Here is a 20,530-nt window from a genome sequence, read left to right as displayed (position 1 = left end):
GTCACATTTTACTTCCCATCTGCTTCCCATCTGAAAAACAAAATGCGTCCTTTCTTTCTACCTTCTTCCTCATCACTCTCAACCTCCTCTCCCTGCAGCTCCTTCCCCTAAATGACTGCCTGGGAGGTCAAGGGAGAAGGTGCAGGGCAGGCAATCAATCCTACCTTGGCTTCTGAAGTGGGTTCAAGGAAGCACAGGCGGTTTCCCAGGCCCTCGGCTGCCAGGCAGAACTTCCTCTGCTCCTTGTGAATGTTTGCGATGCACTGGAGAACCACTTCATCCTCCTGCCGGCAGAACAGAGACACACGTGCAAGTGAATGGGGGGCTGCCTTCCCATGTGGAACCAGGTCCCCAAGTCACCCTGCTATATCATCATCACGTACACTGAGAGGCACATACTTTTGAACATGATACAGAAAAGGAGAACATATGGCAGTAGTGAACACCTCCCTGAGTACTCTGAACTCTGGGGTGGGGTCAGTGGGTGCTGGTACATGTACGTGGAACACGTGTACCCCACACATCTAGAGCACGAGCCTCACTTCTGAGGTACAGGAAATGCACACAATCCGGCTGAGCAGCCAATTCCAACACGTGAGTGGACATGAAAGTAAATCTAAGCCATCTCCAAATACATAATAAGAACAGAAAATTGAGAGGAGACTGAGGGGGAACAGAGACAACAGCAGAGATCAGATGGAGGTGGGGTTCGTGCAGGGCAAGTCCGTCGTGTGTGAGGCTTGGAGGAAGCAAGAGACATGTTGTTGGGGGAGCGGGGCCCATGTAGTGGGTAACACATTTGCCAGAGATGACAGAAGGAAGCTATGGAGGGTGACAGGAAATGGGTTTCAGACATATGGGAAAGGAAGCTCAAGAGAAGCCTTGGAGCTTGAGATTGGAGGGAGGAGCTGAAGGTCAAGTAGAGGAGCCACTCTGAATTCCTTAAGGAGGGGACCTCCCTCCTATGCATCACTCTAGAAGCAACCCTGCTGAAATTTCAGAGGCCTTGTTTGGATGGCATCCCTCTTGTTGATGGTCTAGAAATGAGGCCAACCTCTATTTACACTAACATGCTCACCTCTCGCACAGTCCTGACTGAGGCTGAGAGGAAATCATTTTCCTTACAGTTTCTCCAATCTGTTAGTCTATGTCCCCACTCTCTCCCACCACTCAATGTTGGATTGCAAACATCAAAAATATTTGCAGGTGTGGTTATGTTAAAGGAGTAACCAGAGGAAGGCCACTTGAAGCTTCCTCCTTAGCAACTGCTCTCCAGTTGCCCGGTCTCACCCCCGTGTCCCCCGATTTTAGTGTTTGTCCCAGAGTATTGGACAGTCAGATTAAACAGAAACAGCTTTTCTGAAAAGGGGTCTGCGATGTGCATAGTCATGTGGAAAAATAAAATCCTTCTACCTGATGGGAAGATAAAGAGATCGAATAGTAAGAGATCCCACAAAAGAGGACTGCTGGTGCCCAGAGATTGGTCAGAAGCTATAGGAAACTATAAGAAGCCACAAATCACAGACATATGAAAAGAATATGGAGGGGAAAAAAAGTTTCACACTTCTACTGGCACTGGAATGTCACTGTTCGCCATTAAATTGAGTCACTAATAAAAAGCCTCCGCTTAGAGTGCAGTCAGAATTCATGGTCTTCACTTGAATTGAAGCAGAACAGAACTCCAGGATGGTACTACTCTCAGAATGTGGATTCGGTGAAATCTCTGAAGAGAAACAAGTTTTCCCCCAGCTGGAATCTCCCACAGATCTTCGGGGGGGGGGGGGGTGATCACATCCTCCCCAAGGGCACAGGCAACAAGGGAGTACTCTTAATTGTCAAAATCACTGAGGGACACTATGCGCATTGCAAAATGGGTCATGAGACTTACGTGGTCTGTACTTCAAGAAGCAGTCCTCAAAACACCTAATTTTTCTGTCCCAAATGTCGAGAGGACCCCCTACTGAGAAATATTTAAATATCTCCCACCTACATACCATTTGCCAAGCAAACAATAGTCATTTAGAAATCACAGGTGTGTGTTAAGGACTAGACTTTTCATGAGCTGGTAAAAGCCGACAGAATTTTCTCTTCGACTTGAGTTGCAGGTACGTCTCTGCATGACCTTATTTCCCATGCCCTTTCCACTCCAACGTGCCCAAACCACCTTAGCTTGACTTGGCATTAGCTGCCTCTCTGTGTTCTGAAACTTCCCCGTTCTGTAACTCACATCCTCATAAGCTAGGCTGCCAGTCAGCTAATGCAATAAAAAAAACCTTGCCCTGGCTCAACAGCTGTCTGCTGAGGAGCACTTGGCACAAACATTTTCCTAGGTCCACACTCTGCATGCCACACAGATGGGTGTGGGGCTCTAAGCCAAGTTTACTGTTGTCCCAAAGCTTTCCCTTTTTCCCACATGCTGTCTGGAACCGGACGCTCCGTGCTGACCTGGCTTGTACCTGCCTTCATTCCAGGCGGCACCTACCATTCTCCACAAACCTCCATCAGACCAACATCCTGAGCCTTCGAGTACCCGACACTGTCATCTTTGCACCCAAGTTTCATTCAGAACCACAAGTTAATTCAACCCATCACATCACATCTTCTATGCCCTAAACACAGAACACAGCCCCTCCAGTTACCAGCCCTCCCTAGTTGACTCCTTCCTGTACCGATGTACATTCTCTTCTCCCATTACCTCTCTCCCTTTGTCCCTTTGCTTTAAATCACATCTGGGTATTTACAGAAGGTACCGTTTCCAAGGAACTCCCTGTCACTCACTGGAGGCTGCAAATTCTTCCATCTTCTTGTAACTCCCCTCCCATCCCTCAATGCCAAATTCAGATAATCGCTCTCCTACTCAGGTCCAAAACTCTTCAATTTCGAGGTATGTGACAGCCAATCTCCACATCTTCTCAAGTCATCTATCAATATCCTACTTAATTCTCCCACCTTTATCTGATTCTTAACGACCATCACAAAGTCTGATCATTTTTGTATGAATTCAATACACATTTTTGACTACCTTCCAATGACAAAGCATTCTGCCAGGATACTGCAGAGCATACCTAGTTTTACAAGACAAGATCGGTTAATACTGGAGTAGTGGAGCTGATGTCTGAAAGGCCAGCTCCTGGCCTTTCTCCCTGCCACCTGAGCCATCATATCAACTAATTTCAAGGTTCACGTGGATAATCTCTTCCAAGTTGAACACCTTGACCTAATTACTTGCACAGTTTCAGTAACACGCTATGCGTAACACTCCTTGTCAAAACCTACAACAGTTCCTATTCTAAAATCCAGAACTAGACTATCTTACTCCGAACCAGACTACCTGGCTCTATGAACCCAATCTTCTCTTTCTTGCTTTCTCATTCTCTTATGTTCATTGTTCTTGCCTACCCTCACCAAAACGTCCGATTCCCAATTCCTAGAGAGCCCTGCCTTCTCTTCCTCTTCACCAGGAAGAGAAAGGATTTTTTGAATAAGAAAGTAACACAACTCTGGGGTTTTGTTCTACTATCAACTTATGGGATTCTTTTTCCAGTAATACATTTTTGGCTTATTTGAACTCTGGTGTCACTGGAACAAGATCATAACATCTCCCCTCTTTGTAGAACTCACAACAGATTCAACTCAGTCACGATCAAATCACCTCCCCCGCCCCCCCCACCATCTATAAGACAAAGAGATAAAATAAAGAGGAAAGAAGGGTTAGGTAAGAGGGCATAATAATCAGTAATGAAAAGACTTTTTAGACCTAGCCTCTCAACTTAAGGATGAGGGGTGCACCTGTCTTAAGTCCCCAAGAAATAGCAAAGATCACATAACCATCTCTGGCTTTCCACTCACTATGTCAAAAGGTCTCTGCTCGCTTCCCTCACAGGTAAGTTCTTTTCTCTGTCTCCACCCTCATCTCTCCTCCATTCCTACTGCCTTCCCATCTCTCAAGTAAGTCTTGTCCAGCATCCCTGAAGTTCTCCTCCTTGAAACTCTTCTGTTCCTTTAATCAACTGTGTTCTCCTGTCTTTCTGATGGAACTTTCGTATGTCCACTTTCTCCTGGCATTCCTTCACATAGGGATCACCTAAGGACTGGTCCTCATCATCTTTGCTTAGCAATCCCATCCATTCTTCAGGCTTCCAGTTTTATTGTGATTAGTAGTTGTACCATCTGTATCTCCAACCTGGTGGCACTCTAAGGTTCCAAACCTCCACTTATCCCCGACTTTATCCAAATACTCATGCTCAACACTGCAAACCGACATGTCCCAATGAACCAAAAGGTACATTTCCATCCTACGCATCCTTTTATGTTGTCCATGTTTGTTAGTGACACATAGAACCTCTTGGCAACCCAGGCCCAAATATCACCACCTCCTGTCTGAGTCTTCCCTCCTGCCTGTCCTACAGCAAATGGGCCAGAGAAAGGACAGACTGGAGGTCTAGAGATGAAGACAACTCAGAGCATTCTTCCTCTGATCTATTTCTAGAGGCACAGCTCTGACCTTACCATTTGTCTGTTGAAAATCTATAATGGCTCCCTCTCCACTGTCCACATAGCAAATACAAACTCCTTGAGCCAGCATATGAGGACCTTCACTTTCTGACCTTTTTCCCCCAACTTCTTCCCTGTAGAGTTCCTTCACCTGTCTACCTCATACTCTTACACAATCACTAACTCTAAAGCTGCCCTGATTTGCCATTTTTCCATGTTCATATATTGCCTATTCTCCGAAGTTTAGCTCAAATGCCACATTCTTTTATGAAGCCTAAGTAATCTCTCCTCCATCCAAATTTCCATAGCAATTATCACCATACTCTTGCCTTATGTTTGTTTACATGCACAGTTATCCCCGACTATATATTTTGAAATGGCTAACATTTACTGATATTGGACTGTATGACTGACACTGTGCTTTATGAGTAATAAAGCTTACTTCACCCCAACACTATGGTGTAGGTACTGTTTTCACCGGCATGTCACAAATGAGGAGCCCTACACAGGGTAGTCAACTAACTTGCCTATGGTCTCATGGTGGTGAGGGGTAGACTCTGGTACCCAATCCAGGCAGTCTGCACCCATGTTTTCTCTCCCATCTCTCTCACAGCTGGCTCTGAACCCCTTGAAGGCAAGGTCCATGTCTGGTTCACATTTATATCTATCAGGATACTTGCTAGCATAGTGCCTTATGCACAATATACATCCAGTTATGATTTATTCAATGTATGTGTTTTTTACCTTGTAATCTAAATTATAAAAGCACAGAAAACTGTTTCCCCATATAGGCTGGGAACATAATGTGTTTGGTAAAAACATGTTGACTGATCAAGATATGGAATCAGATTTAAAGAAGATTTCTCTACTCTCACCCAATAATTATTCCAGAAAAGGTCACTTTTCTATTGATAAAAATATCAACTATTCATTCCATACCAGACACACTGCTGAGATTTCCCCCTAGATTATTTAACATTAACAACAACACGACCATTTTAAGAATGAGGAAACCAAAGATCAGAGGAATCTGGCAATTTTAAGAAGTGAATATTTAAGGAGCAGTCATTAGGTGCCACCATGTCACAGCATCTCAGTTAAGTCCTTACAACCATCCTGTAAAAATACTAATATTCCATTTGTAGATAAAGATATTAAAGCACAGAGAGGATAATTAATTTGCCTAATACCACACAGCATGTAAATAATAGATTTTGACCTTGAACCTTAGGATTATCTGAATCAGGAGGCTGTCCTATTTACCATAATGCCCAACAGTCTCCCAAGAGACTGACCTTAGTAACAGGTCTGAATTCACCTATGCCTGACTCTAAGGCCCGTGGTGATCCTGTTGATAAAAATAGGTAACTCCCAGCCACCAGCCCTCTCACATGGCCATACAATGTTGACAAGTAACCACATCACAGAGCACGATGCCATAGAGAATAGTCAGAGACCTAAAATTCAAATAAAACAAAATTTTCTGTGCTCCATGACTTAACATTGGAAGGAGTGTATGTCATCCCCAAACTTGTAACGTAGGGGGAAGAATGATTAAAATCCAAGGTATATCATATGTCAGCATCCTTCCAAGCTATGCAGTTCATAAGCACCAGCTATTCCTGTCATAGATTCAGTCTGTGGTGGTGTTGAGTGATTGTCCCTGAACAAGGATATACAGCCTTTGGCTCTCTTTGCTTAAATTTCATGTTATCACAGGTCATCTCTGACAACGTAAGTTTCTTTCTATACTCCTCTAGCTGAAGAACCTTCAATTGGAAAATGAATGGAGCTTGCCTATTCTATCTCTACTGCTTCTTTCTTATACCCTTGGCTCCTGGTCCAAGGGTCATGACAACCTTGTTTGGAGTTCTGTGTTGATGGCTGGGGGCACCTTGGCTCTCCCTCTTCTCCCTGGGTCATTTGCAGAGAACTCTCTGGGACAAAACAAAATGGCTGACAGCTCTATTTACGGTAGATCATTAGGCAGCTGATGACAGCCCTATAGTTAGATGGGCACATCACTGATACCAAGAAGCTCGTGAGCAGAGAGCGCATGGGACGGAGTGCAGTCCAGCAGATTTCATGGTCCACATTTAAGTGCAGATATTACTGCAGAGGAAAATCCATAACCATTTACTCATTGCTTTAAAGAGGAAGATGTGTCCTAGCCACTCATCTTGAACATCAGACACTATGTTAGGAAACAAACCATCTACTAAATATATGCAGACATGGGTGAGAGAGCTCATTCTCAGGCTTTACCCCTACAGCATCTCTTCAGTGAAAAGTAAGTAGGCTTTTGGAATGATGAGACCATCCCTAAATTATTTCACAAGGATTAATGGCACTGGTGGTCTACTGTATGTCCTAAACATCAATCACTCTATTTACTTCCTTAGATTCTAACCTCTTTGAAGGCAGGAATGTCTCATCTCCCTATGAATCCTCAGTGCCCTACATAGTGCCTGGCACAGAGTAGAAAAGTACAATTATTTGTGAATTTAGTGGACAAATCACATAGTTTGAAAACAACAGCATTAACAAAATTGCTGATGCATAAAAAATTCACATAAAAATCCTTCTGCATTTCTTTACTTGTATAGTCTAGAATGCCAACAAGGAAATAGTGGGGAGCATATATAAGGAACTATGATATCCTGCTTCCACAATGGCCCCATGAGACATACAAGTATTTTTAATCCCTTTTTAAAAATTATGCATCTAAAGGTTATAGACTGAGGGAGGAGGCTAACTAGTCCAATGTCCAACTCACAGAAGCTGACATTATATCGTGTCCCTAGAGACAACCCTTCTAGGGTTTTTCTGTTGCTGTGGTCTGTTTTTGTTGTAGTATGATTACACTTTTGAAAATCCCCATTGTTTTTCCAATCTCTCAAAAATTAGGGATGGTTCCCATCTCTCATTCCTTACTACTCACTGATTGCTGCAAAATGCAGTAAAATGGAAATCTTGGGATCCAAAGAGAGAAAGTTGATATAGTTTATCATTCCTTTCTTCTTTGAATACTTTATTCATTTGGTTCATAGGGTAGACTCTCTTTTGGTTTTCCCCTCTATTCACTAGCACATCCTCAGTCTCCTGGGGTAGCATCCTGCCCTCCCCTCTCTGCCACTACCAGCAGGGCTCACAGGGTGTTCCTTGGAGTTTCCCTCTTTACCGGCACTCTCTTCCTTTGTGATCCCATTTAATTACATGGCTTTTAAAACCATCAGTACATGAATGACTCCCAAGTTCATATCACCACCCGCTTAGACTTCTCCTCTGAACTCTAGCTTATATCTCCAGTTGCTCTAGTATCTCCAAAATCCAACTCCTAATCATCTCCCCTGAGAATGTCCTTCCCAAAGTCTTGTCTGTCTCGGGACATGGCAACTTCTTCTTTAGGGTCTCAGGCAAGAAAATAAATCAGTAGCTAAAGTCAACAAAAATATCTGCACTTTCTAGATGACAGCTGTTCTTAACTACTACAAAGGGGTATTTCTACCATGAGGTGCTCTCCTCAGCATTTTGAAAATTAAAAAAAAATAAAACAGGATAATTACTACTTTTATTAATTTAGAGCATTTGAAGTATAAAAATAAAGGCCTTTTTAACATACTATATGTAAAAAATAAAATAAAATAAAAATATCGGAGTCCAGAGTGCCCAGGTGGTTCAGTATGTTGAGTGTCCGACTCTTGGTCCCAGCTCAAGTCGTGATCTCATGGTTCGTAAGTTCAAACCCCACATTGGGCTCCCTACTGTCAGCACAGAGCCTGCTTCAGATCATCTGTCCCTTCTTTCTGCCCCTCCCCCTTCTCAAAAAAATATATAAAAAATCTTGGAGTCCTATTGATTCCTTTTTTTCCTTCTTTTACCTCACATCCACATCAGCAACTAATCCTACCCATTCTACCTTCAGGATGGATCCAACTGGACCACCAGGCTCAGGCCATCATTTCTTGTCATGATTATTGCAGTCACCACTCCTGTTTCCCATCTCTTCTCTACACCTCTTCTCTGCCCCCAGATAGAGGTTTTTAAAACCTGAGATATGTCACTCCACTCCTCAAAACCCTCTGGCCATTTACTGTCTTATTCAGGAAAAAGGCAGAATTCTTACTGTGGCCTATGAGGGGCTAACACCTTCCAACAACCTCTCTATCACCCTTTGCTTGCTCATTTTCAGCCACACTAGCCTCTTTGGAAGAGCCCCAACTCTTGAAGCATGACCTTCCCTCACACGCTTTGTGCTTGCTCTTTCCTTTGCCCAGAATGCTCTTCTCCCAGAGGTCTGCAGGCCTCCCACCCTCACTTCCTTCAGGTGTCTGTTCAGTGTCTTCTCATCAGAGGGGCCTTCCCTAATTACCCAATATATAATTACAACCTCAATCCCACTCTACGCTTCCCATCTTGCTTCATCTGCCTTCTTGGCCAGCGAGCACTGCCTACCTAAGAACATATATTTCTTAGTTGTCTCCTCCTTCGTTAGAATGTAATGAACCGTATCTCTTAGACACGGTTTTTCTCCTCAATGCATCTCCAGTGCCTGGAAAAGTGCCCAGTACATGGTAGGTGCTCCAATGGTCACTGAATGACAGCCTAGTCATATTGTTTCATATTAGACACAAGAACTTACAACTTCATTGCACCCTTCTGTTGCTTTATAGGAAGTGATCTAACAGTCCTCAGACTCAGCTGGAATTGTTTGCTTATGTTGGGGACTGACAAGCCAAAGAGTCACCTGCAGCCTCCAGGGCCCGTTCTGCTCCAACAACTGGAAGGCGTGTTCTACTTGCTCTTCATAACTTTTCTCATTGCTAAGAAGGCAGAGTTTGGAGCTTGACTGTAAAATCTATTCAGTGTCACCCATGGGTTGGTCTCTCTGGAACTTACAGGAATAGGGCAAAGGGGGAGGCCTTTCTCTACATTGATTAGTGGAACAAGCAGGCACCAGGGTTTACACGGGGATTTAATTCCCTCTCAGACAGATCATGCTGCTATTAGACATGGAAGAATGCAGTGACCTGTGACATGTTTGTCTAGAAATAATGGCCAATTATTAACACTTACCTATTCTCATAGGACAGAAAAATAATGATCTAGTTGGTACCAAGGAAATTTCACAGGGAGGTTTTCTATAAAATTTTATGTGCAATGTTGGTATTTTCAATACTTCTCTCCCACCCAGTGAGAACACACTGGGTGAGTGACCATACCCAGGTGCATGCCCTTACCTCTTTGGTTTCTTTTCTTCTTTAGGCACATCAGCCAGGGTAAAATATGAATGGGAACAAGCTAGAATACTAAAGCAAACATGGTGTTCAGCATCTAACCTAAGAGGTGTAGCAAGGGTTGGTAATACAGTTACTGTAGGAAAGTATAGGTCTCTGGAACCAACACTGATCTGAACCTAATATTAAAAAGGGGATCTAACCAGGACACTTCAACTTCCCATGTTTACATTATAGACGCTGATGAGTTTGCTCTGTGTCTCCATCCTCATGCAGTCTGAGCACTGTAACGTGAGAACCATGCAAAGGGCATCCAATTCTGATTCTACCATGGCACTACTGAGACCTGGACAAAGCATGCAATATAAGCCACATTTTTATGTTATTAGATCTATTCTTTAAGTAAATTTCCTTTTTTTAAATCATTGATTCTTGGATCTTCAGCTTCTGAATTGAGGTATAACACCTTCCCTGGGTCTTGCAACTCACCCATGACAGCCCACCCACTTGTAGCCCACCACTTGTTAGATCTTCTAATAGCATCTAGGATGAGGGGTGAGGGCCACAGTACTGTCTGCTTTTGGTTTAGGGAAATAAACTAAACAGGGAGATTGTTTCTACTAGCATAATGCTTTCTTATGCTACTTTCTGGAATTTTCCCCTTTAAGATTTTTAGCAAAAGTAAATGACACTAAAATAGCCAACATGAAGGACACAAACACTCTTGTGTGCATAATCAATCCAATTTACTGGAGACGTTGTAAAATCCAAAAGCAACGACAAAGCATCTAGCAATTTCCATACAAAATCTAATAGCTAGGGAACACTGTGCCTTTTTCAGAAAGGATGCTTGATAAAGTTAGTAGATTGTAATGAAATTTATGGGCTGACATTTAGATAGATAAGTCTTTGAAAATAGGTCACTGAAAAGCAAAAGAAGTGTTTTCATAATTGAATGGTGCTAAAGCCCTATGAACTATCCAGGACTACTTTCAGAAAGACAGGAAGAGAGGGAGGGAGGGAGGAAGGAAGGAAAGAAGGAAGGAAGGGAAAGAGACATAGAGAGAGAGAGAAAATGAACCCATCAATTTCTCCCAGCTCCATTCAGGATTATGTCATAAATTCACTCAAGAAATATTTGTGTGCCTATTAGTGTGTCAGACTCTGTTTCATGGACTGGGGTACAGTGATGAAGAAGCCAGGCCACACATCTACCTTTCTGGAGTTCCCATTCTAAGTGGGTGACTATCCTGTAATATACATTGACTCAAATGGGTTTTCAATGGCAGTGGTTTGCAGACATGATATAATCCAGGACCAGAAGAATCTGAGTGAGACAGAGACAAGAACTCAGGGATGTTTGAGCTATTTCTCTTTCCTCCCTGATATTTTTTCTGTCCCATGATTAGTGTATGTTTCTATCAGAAACTATCATTTACTTCTCTGCATTGTAACTCTTGGATTTCTGATCTAAATTCCCCTAACAGAAATTTTCTGTTTTGAAGCCAAGAATTACATCCTTCTCATCTCCATCTTGTTTGTGTTGTATCCTTAATACCTACCATATGGGGCAAACATGTCACAAATGCATCAAGTTAAAATAATGAAGTTTAGGACAAATAGTGGATCAAAACATTGGGTCAAATCTGAGTAAAAAGCTGTAGACCAAGAGTACCCAACAGTCAGGAATCAAAACCAGACACTGTCAGAAAGATACCTACACTTATATGGTCAATTAATTTATGTCAAAAGTAGGCAAGAATACACAATGGGGAAAAGACAGTCTTTTCTATAAACAATGCTGGGAAAACTGGACAGCTACATGCAAAAGAATGAAACTGGACCATTTTCTGACGTCATATACAAAAATAAACTCAAAGTGGATTAAAGTGGATTAAAGACCTAAATGTGAGATCTGAAACTTAAAACTGGTAGCAGAAAACATAGGAAATAGTTTGACATCAGTCTTAGCAACATTTTTCTCCTGGTCTCCTTTCTCTGAGGTCATTTTCTCTGAGGTCTCCTCAGGCAAGGGAAACAAAAGCAAAAATTCCTATTGGGACTACATCAAAATTAAAAGCTTTTGCACAGTAAAGGAAACCATCAACAAAACAAAAAGGCAGTCTATCGACTGGGAGAAGATATTTGCAAATGATACACCTGTTAAAATGTTAATATCCAAAATATATAAAGAACTTCTACAACTCAACATCAAAAATCAAATAATCCAATTAAAAATGAATACATAACCTGAATAGACAGTTTTCCAAAGACATACAGATGGCCAACAGACACATGAAAAGATGCTCAACATCACTTATCCGCAGGGAAGTGAAAATCGAAACCACAATGAGGTATTACCTCATACCTCTCAGAATGGCTAGAATCAACAAGTAAAGGTAAGTGTTGGTGAGGATGTGGAGAAAAAAGGAACCTCCATGCACTCTTGATGGGAATGTAAATTGGTAGAGTCACTAGAAAACAATATGGAGGCTCCTCAAAAATTTAAAAACAGAAATACCCTATGATCCAGGAATTCCACTACTGGGTATTTACCGAAAGAAAACAAAAGCACTGATTCAAAAAGATCTATGCACCCCTATATTTATTGTGGCATTATTTACAACAGCCAAGATATGGAAGAGGCCCAAATGTCCATCAATAGATAAATAAAGAATATGTGGTGTATCTACACAATGGAATATTATGCAGCCATAAAAAATAATGAAATCTTGCCATTTACAGGAACATGGGTGGACCTAGAAGGTATTGTCATAAGTGAAGTAAGTCAGAGGAAGACAAATACCATACGATTTCACGTGTATGTACAATCTAAAAAACACAAACGAACAAAGAAACCAGCAAAAACCACACTTAAATACAGAGAACAAATTGGTGGTTGTCAGAGGGCAAGTGGATGGGAGGATGAGTGAAATAAAGGGGATTAAGAGGCATGAATCCCCAGAGCACCTAAGTCATGAAGATGAAAGGTATAGCATAGAGAATACAGCCAATAATATTATAATATGGCAAGCATGGAGTCATGAATAGAAGTGTTGAATCATGTTGTATACCTGAAACTAATATAACACTGCATGTTAATTATACTTCAATTAAAAACAAAAACAAAAACCAAACACTGTTTGAGATCCTAAGACACACTTCACGAAGAGACAGAGGACCTGTGAAAGCCAAGTAAAGCCTGTTTCTCGAAACAGGAATTCTCCTTGACACATCCCCTGGTGGCAGGGTTCAGCCTTTATTTCTCAGAGTCAAATCTGAGGTGAAATTTGGCTACTGTGTACAACAATTTCCCACACTTCAGGATTTCAATTTAGCAATGCTCTTCCTATCACAAATCTGTGAAACTATAGCACTAGGGAAGGTGTGTGGCTAGAAGACAACTTAAATATAAGGAAGCTCCACCAGGCACTCGTTTATATACTTTGTAGTTCATACAATCCTCAAAAATCTCCTCTACCTCTCAGTATACCCATTCTACAGGTGATGACACTTAAGCACAGGCACACAGGTTAAGAAACTGCCCAGAGTCAGACAGTTATTTCTTTTGGGCATCCATTATTCATTCATTTATTAAGTATTCATTGTTATGGTCTATTATATGTCATGCACTGCCAGGTCCTGGGAATACAAAAATGCATCAAAGCTAGTTAAGTGAGGATTTAAATCCAGTTCTGTATGTCTCCAAAACCCAAGTTTTCCCCCACTGTATCAAGGCTCCTTTGTGAAGAAAGCATTTCAGTACCTTCATAGTTGCCACCATTCCTCTTACCGGTGCTGCTTTTTCAATTTCCCACCTTATTGGGGCTGGAAAGGGGTAGGTGTTACAGCTGGAAGGCTTTAATTGAAGGGTAGTTGCATCTTTCTTAAATAAAATACCATCTGTTTCTTGATCTTCTGTCAAGTGAAAATACAACTTCAAGCCCCAGGACCAGTCTCTCTGTCCACCAGGTACTAACTTCCCCCACCCCCATGCACTACCACACTGCTGCCCCTAAACCCAGTCATAAAAATCCTAGAACCCCCTCATTCTATGAACAGGCCTATAAAATGCAATGCCCTCCTGCATCAAAATCCCTTGGAGTTCTTTGCCAAACCAAAATCTAGGGTTGCCTGGGTGGCTCAGTCGGTTGGGTGTCCGACTTCGGCTCAGGTCATGATCTCACGGTATATGAGTTCGAGCCCCGCGTTGGGCTCTGCACTGACAGCTCAGAGCCTGGAGCCTGTTTCTGATTCTGTGTCTCCCTCTCTCTCTGACCTTCCCCTGTTCATGCTCTGTCTCTGTCTCAAAAATAAATAAACGTTAAAAAAAAATTTTTAAAAATCTAATGAAAACTCAATAAAATTAAAAGCATAGGAGATGGGGTCAGTCAATCTATTTGAGCCTGATTGCTTGATTCCTATTGTTACAGAGACTAAAATTTATTCCATATCCCTTGATGAAAAAAATTCCATGTTGGCTTTTTTTCTAAATATAGTAATGGTTCTGAATCCCTATATACAATCATTTCAATCTCAGTCACAGCTAGGAAAGTTTTCCCCTTCTTGGGTCTGTATAATAATCTAAGGAGATTTATATAGTCCATAAAGTTTGGAGTAAAGCAGCTGGTCTTCAAGCCCATCAAGATGGCTATTAATATGCTCATTATCCAAGCATGTGTGGTCCATTTGATGGCAGGTATCTTCTACTTTTTACCCTTCTTAGCCACAGAGACTGTGGTCCCCAAGATCTTGGTGTTTCAGCTCCAGCATCTTGACGTTCATCATCCTACCATCTCCTGTGTACGAGTATATGAACAGGGTTGCAGATCTCTGCTACCTATGAAGCCCCCTATAATGCCCTTCCCTGCTGCCTCTGAAATAAGACTTCCCTAGGTTTGGTCTCTTAGCCTCATCCTGTCCAACCCTCAGGGCCCATCCCCAACTAGGACCACCCAGATTTTCACCTCCAAGAGACTTTGGGAAGTAAGTGTTAGATCACTTCAGGGCAAAAGGAAGCCCCAGATATCCAAGATACAAAGTTCTGCTGGGCTTGGTGAGAAAGAAAGGAGGAAACAACTCATTTTTATGTTACCATTTTTTCCTGGGTATCTCTCATTTTGAGGAGTCTACAGGAAAAAAAAAACATATCTAACTCTGCTGTAAAGCAGTGGGGCTCAACCATATATGACACAAGAATCATATGAAGCACTTATAAAATATACTGATTCCTGAGTCCCACTCTAGTCCAAATGATGGGAATCTGTAGGGAAGGGTGCTGGGTGCAGGTATGGAAGGTCTCTCTGGGTGACTGATGCACAGTGAAGATGGAGACTTGCCACAGACTCCAGGCAGAGGGGATAGCTGGGGGGCCAGAGGAGGCTGACACACACTCTGATACAGGTCTGGAATCACAAGAGAAAAGAATGGAGTTTTAGATATAACAGAGGGTAAGTAAGTGGGGAACGATCAATTGTTGTGGTTCTCGTTTTCTTTTAATCAAGGATCCAAAGACTAAGTCACTGCTGATCCAAGACCCTCCAATCACCAAAGGCTACAATCTGTGGGTCCCTCACTAGGTGTGCTCCTCTAGAACATGGCACAATTCTTTTTTCTTTTTCTTTTTTTTTTTTTCTCTAGGCCTTTATAATATTGCCTTGTGGGATTTGAATACAGGGACTAAGAAGACAATCTATCAGCTATAAATCAATCACCAAGAAAAACTATTATCTTACAGACTTCTCTAAAATTAGGGAATCTGAGTTTAAAACACAAAACTAGCCAATTAGTAAGTTATTGAGTATTCTCGATGTACCCAGCACTACCTATGTTAGAGTACTTGTGGGTCCTTCCTTTCCTTTCTCCAGCCCACTCCCAAACCTTTTCATGACAAGGCTGAATGACTTTCTGGTAACTTCAAAGAACAGCATGTAAAGCTATTTTGAATGAGAAACACTTTTCATGTTCCATGAAGTGCTTCACAGCCAGGACAAAGAGGTCTCAAAATGTACAAGGGACCTTTTCATAGCTGTGGAGAAGCAGATCATGGTGGGAAATCAGTCTTTCCATCTCTACAATAGTACATTTCCTTCTCAATGGGAGGAGTCAGAACCCCTAAACAATGCCCCAAAGTTCTTATGTTTCAATCTGACTTTATCCTTGGGACAGATGTTCTAGCTGGAAACAGGGAAAGCAACTGTAGTCTTCTTTCCAAAATGTGGGCAATGTGTATGGTTGGTATCCCACAATGTTAAATAACTCATGTGACTTACAAGTAAACGTATTCCAAATAAAAATTTGAAATCATGCTAATCTATAGGTAGTCACCCATGTGTGGAACACAAGCAAAATTTGAGTCACTATGTAACGTTTATGGCTTCAGGGATTAAGAGCCTTACCTTTTACAACTTTAGGTTGTAACCTGAGTCAATTTAGAATTAAACATCAGTATCTGTTCCTTTTGTATAAAGCAGATCGATGATACAGAAAGGCCTGTATTTTATCCTACAGTTGCACCTAATTGTGGCTTTGATGATTTCTGAGTCAGCCTTCACTAAAACCATACAGAGCAGTTCACACTAGCAATAACTAAAAGCAGTATCCACCTCTACCAGCAAAATCCAAAGCAAGGGTTCATGACCTCACTCTTCCTGCCTTGCCATTATCAGGTTCTCCTGTGCAAAATATACCTCTGAACCAAGATAAGGGAAGGAAAAATGGTCTACATGGAATCACAGAAAGTTTGGGGGAAAAGCACTTTGGGAGTGACTGAATCCAAACCTCTTGGGAATTCATCCATGGAAACATCAAGACAGAAGTTCAAACCCCTCTCCTTATCAGGGCAGAAATTCACACGTAAAGCACCAAAAAATACCATAAAAGCCAACTAAATGATGTACTAGTATTTTCCACAGTTCTCTTTCTCATTAAAAACCTCCTCTGTCATGTGCTTGCCTGCTCTGCTTATCAACAGTCTGTCCACTAATGAGGAAATCCTCTTGTATTCTGCAAGATCAATTCTTTAGGCCTTATCAGAGCTAACTAGCCTGGGGAGTTCCGAGCAGAAAGGAAATTTATTATTCATCTGCAAATATGAGAAGGGCTGATATATGGAAGATGGCAACCATCTGTTATCCACTGAAGTCAGAATGGGACAGGCCAGCCCTAAAAATATAGCAGCAGAAATTGAAATGAGCTATGAGAAAGAACTTAAGAAAACCAAGGGTTAACCACCACCATAAATTATCAAGATTGGATTATAGCTTCTTTACAAACAGAATACAGAACAATCTTCTCTGGGATGTTGAAAGCATCTTGTGATTAGAATTCTGTAAGAACACGCTCTATGGAAATAGCCATTTAAAAAAAGATTATTTTTGGTCAATTTACCCAATGTGAGAGTCTTGATACTTGTGCACTAAAGAGCTTGAGCTCCATGAATGCATAAACTGTGTTTAATTCTCCTTCTACTGTTTAGCATGGCATTATGTGCAAATAAACAGGCAGTAAAGTATTTCTGCTGCTCTTTAACAAGGTAAATAGCTTTGCCTATTACTTTTCTCTAGAACCAATACCCAGGATTCTTGGGGTCTGTCCGTGTGACAATGTGACAAGGGTTCATCCATTTGATCAATGATGCATGATATTATCTCTGCTCCTGCAGCCAACTGCTTTCACTTTAGGTCACCAGCAACCTCCAATTTGTCATATCTAGGGAATATGTTCTGACCTTGTCTTTCTTGACCTCTTTGTGTGGTAATGGATATCATGAATCTCTTCATTTTTCTGGTAACAATCTTCTCTTCGGGCTTCTAAGGCATCACATGCCCAGCTGATGTCCAATCTTCTCACCTGTCATTCAGCCCCCCCATAAGACTTGTGAGTTGGCAGTCCTCAGACTCTGTCCTCAGGCCTCTGCTCTGCTCAGAGTATTCACCAAGTGACTGTATCCAACTCACCGGTTTCAACCCATACCTCTTTCACTGGTGACTCCTCAGTCTTTCCTGAGACCAGTCCCCTATGTTAAAATGACGGCTGCTGGTCATCACCTCTGTTTGGATGTCCCTGACACACTGCAATCTATCTAAAACTCATCTTGCTATCTCTCCTTTCTCAGACTTATTCCTTCTGCATTCCCTGCATGGGGGGCAGGTGCCATTATTCACCCACACACCCACTGGCAGAAGCCTTGAAGCCATCCACAGTTCCTCTCCCTTCTATATCCACTCAGAATTTTCTTTTCTTCCCTCCTATTTCCACTGCTCTTGCCTCAGTTCATACCCCTAGGATTACTATAGTAGCTTACTTAGCACACTTGGACTTCTGTGCCACTCTTCTCCATTAACCCTCCATGCTTTCAGAGTGACATCCCCAGAAGAGCTCTGAGCAGTTCACTCCGTTCCTTAAAGCTCTCCAGTGGTCTCTCCAGAACTTTCAGATTCTGTGGAGTTCAAGGCCCACCCCCCCCCATCTGCTCTCTTCTCTATAGTCTTGGTTCCTACCGTCCCTCACCAACCTTCACCCAAACACTAAACTTCAGCCCCCTGGAGCTACCTGCTCATGGACCATGTTTTACACTGACGTCTGAGCCTTTAGTTGGCCTAGAGTGCCTTGCTCTATCACACTCCTCATTTTCTAAGACATCACACATGTCATCTCCTCTGGAAAGCTCTCCCTTATCCCACTATGTTTCCATAGTACTCCTTGCATGCCTCTGGCACTACATTTACTAGCCTGTACCCCAATTGTAGTTTTGTCTGCCTCCCTCTGCTGGTTATAAGATTCCTGAAGATGGAGACTATATGTCCGATCCATCTGTGTGCCTAGAGCAAAACCTTGCACCTAGGGGGTACCCAGGAAATGCCTTCTCAGTGGATGGCTGAGCTTAGCTGGCCCAGGATTTTAAGTTAAACTCGGTGTGTTATACAAGTATAGTCACCACTTCCTAGTCTTTATTTGTTATGCCAGGACAATGGATGGGAAAGCAGGTGGGAAAAAAAGGCCAACTTTACAAGTAAAGAAGTAACAGGCTGGCTTAAACAAAGTCTTACCAGCAAGTGCTTCAATAACCTTCTCTGGATAATTTGATTTGAGAGTTCTCAGCAACCACATAACTCCTGTTTCTTAGCCTTCAAGTCTTCTCTTGACTGGAAGCTCCTTGATGTTGGGAGCCATGTTTTCCAGTACTCCAGTATCTTCTTAGTTCTTTGCCAGCTGAACTTTCAACCTCAGAAAGAACTGAGGGAATAGACCAAGGGGGATGTTCTCTGGCCTCCAGTCCAATTCTCACTAGGCCTGTTCAGATTTTGAGCATTTGCCAATTTTCAGGGTTAATTCCACTCTCCTCTGTGCACCATCCCCCCCCCCCCCCCCGCCAAGTCTCAGCCTGACATGAACCCAGCAACTCCCATTTCAAAATGAGCCAGTCATTTAAGTGTGGATCCTCAGAAAGGACCCGGTGAAAAGGGAAGTCTGTGTCTGACTCACTGTTCTTCTCCGACTGAGTCAAAGGGTTAACCATTTGCTGTGTAGTCTGGGTTCATCCTATGTTTGCTCCTCTGAGGCTAATACTTCCTTTAGAGACAACATTTCTTTTTTTCTGATTAAAAAGGTCATGAACTGAAACCCGTGTGTTCACTATTGCAGAACACAAAGACAATGCAACAGCACCTGCTCGTTTTCCAAGTACAATGGCATTTGTGGTATGACGGCTTAGTCAACATCTGCATAAGATATTTATTTTTAGGGAAGCTAAATTGCTACTCTTTATACTATACCACTTGGGCCCTTTTTGCATAAAACCTACAGAGATGTCCTGTGTCCCACTGTAGACTTTTGTTTTATGGTCAAGCAATAGCTATGGAGAACTTTCTCACCCAGGCAATTATGGAAGCAGATGTTGTCTCTTTCTACCACATGCCATGCCAGAATTTTCATGGGGAGATTGCTCTAGAGGAGCAATATATAAAAGTCCCCAAATAGCTAAAGGTAACCACTAGCAAAGCTGGAAAAATCTTATGGAATCAGCTGCATCCGGGCAAGGATCAGCTATAAATGGATAAAGAATGCCTAAAAGCTATCTAAATCATAGTTAAGATTTGTTTTTCTGTAAATCTTGCTTTAAGGGGAGACTTAACCTTCTTAGGCCTCAATCTAAGTTGACAAATGGATGTTCTAATAAAGGTTTTAGTTTATGTAGAGCTTAGAAATACAACTTGTTGCTTCAGTATATTCTCTTTTGAAGCTATAACCCACAATTCAAGTTGCAGCCCCTAAGAATGTTGGTTCAATAGCAGCCAACCTCACTGGAGTCTTCGAAGAGGGGGGAAGAAGAGTTAGAGTGCTGTTGGCTTTGCTACAATGGAGATTTTATCTTACAAGTTACACATTTGGAAAGATAAAACCTCTATTGGCACTAACCCATTGCTGGAGGTTTTTATGTAATTATGGTTAAAGCATTAAGATTTTTTTTCAAGTCTGTCTTGTGCATTGATTGATTTCACTATTTCAATTTTCATATGAATCGATTCCAGAAGAGTACCAGTTTCTGAAATCAGATGGGCTGGGTTGGAATCTTGTCTCTGCATCTAGCTATGTAGTCTTTGACAAGCTTTATTAACTTCTTGCCTCAATTTTTTTTTTTTTGCTTGTGAAATGGGAACAGTAATAATTTTTTTATACATTGTTTGAGGTTAAATGAGTTAGTAAATACAAAATCCCTGAAACCATAGTTGCACATAACATTCACTAGATAACTATAATATTAACAAAATACTATTATTTAAGAAGCCCTTTAAGAA

At 41.9% G+C, this 20,530-nt stretch overlaps 1 protein-coding gene across 1 annotated transcript in view; it reads right to left on the bottom strand.

Moving 5' to 3' along the window:
• The window catches only part of RYR3 (ryanodine receptor 3), a 451,654-nt gene that overhangs the window by 361,879 nt on the left and 69,245 nt on the right, over nt 1-20,530 (bottom strand). Inside the window, exon 2 of the mRNA XM_043554522.1 lies at nt 165-284. Coding sequence (XP_043410457.1) covers nt 165-284 — 120 coding nt within the window. The remainder of the gene's footprint in view (nt 1-164; nt 285-20,530) is intronic.

This window comes from Prionailurus bengalensis, chromosome B3 (genome assembly GCF_016509475.1).
Source record: "Prionailurus bengalensis isolate Pbe53 chromosome B3, Fcat_Pben_1.1_paternal_pri, whole genome shotgun sequence".
NCBI lineage: Eukaryota > Metazoa > Chordata > Mammalia > Carnivora > Felidae > Prionailurus > Prionailurus bengalensis.
This window is presented reverse-complemented; position numbering and strand designations above follow the sequence as displayed.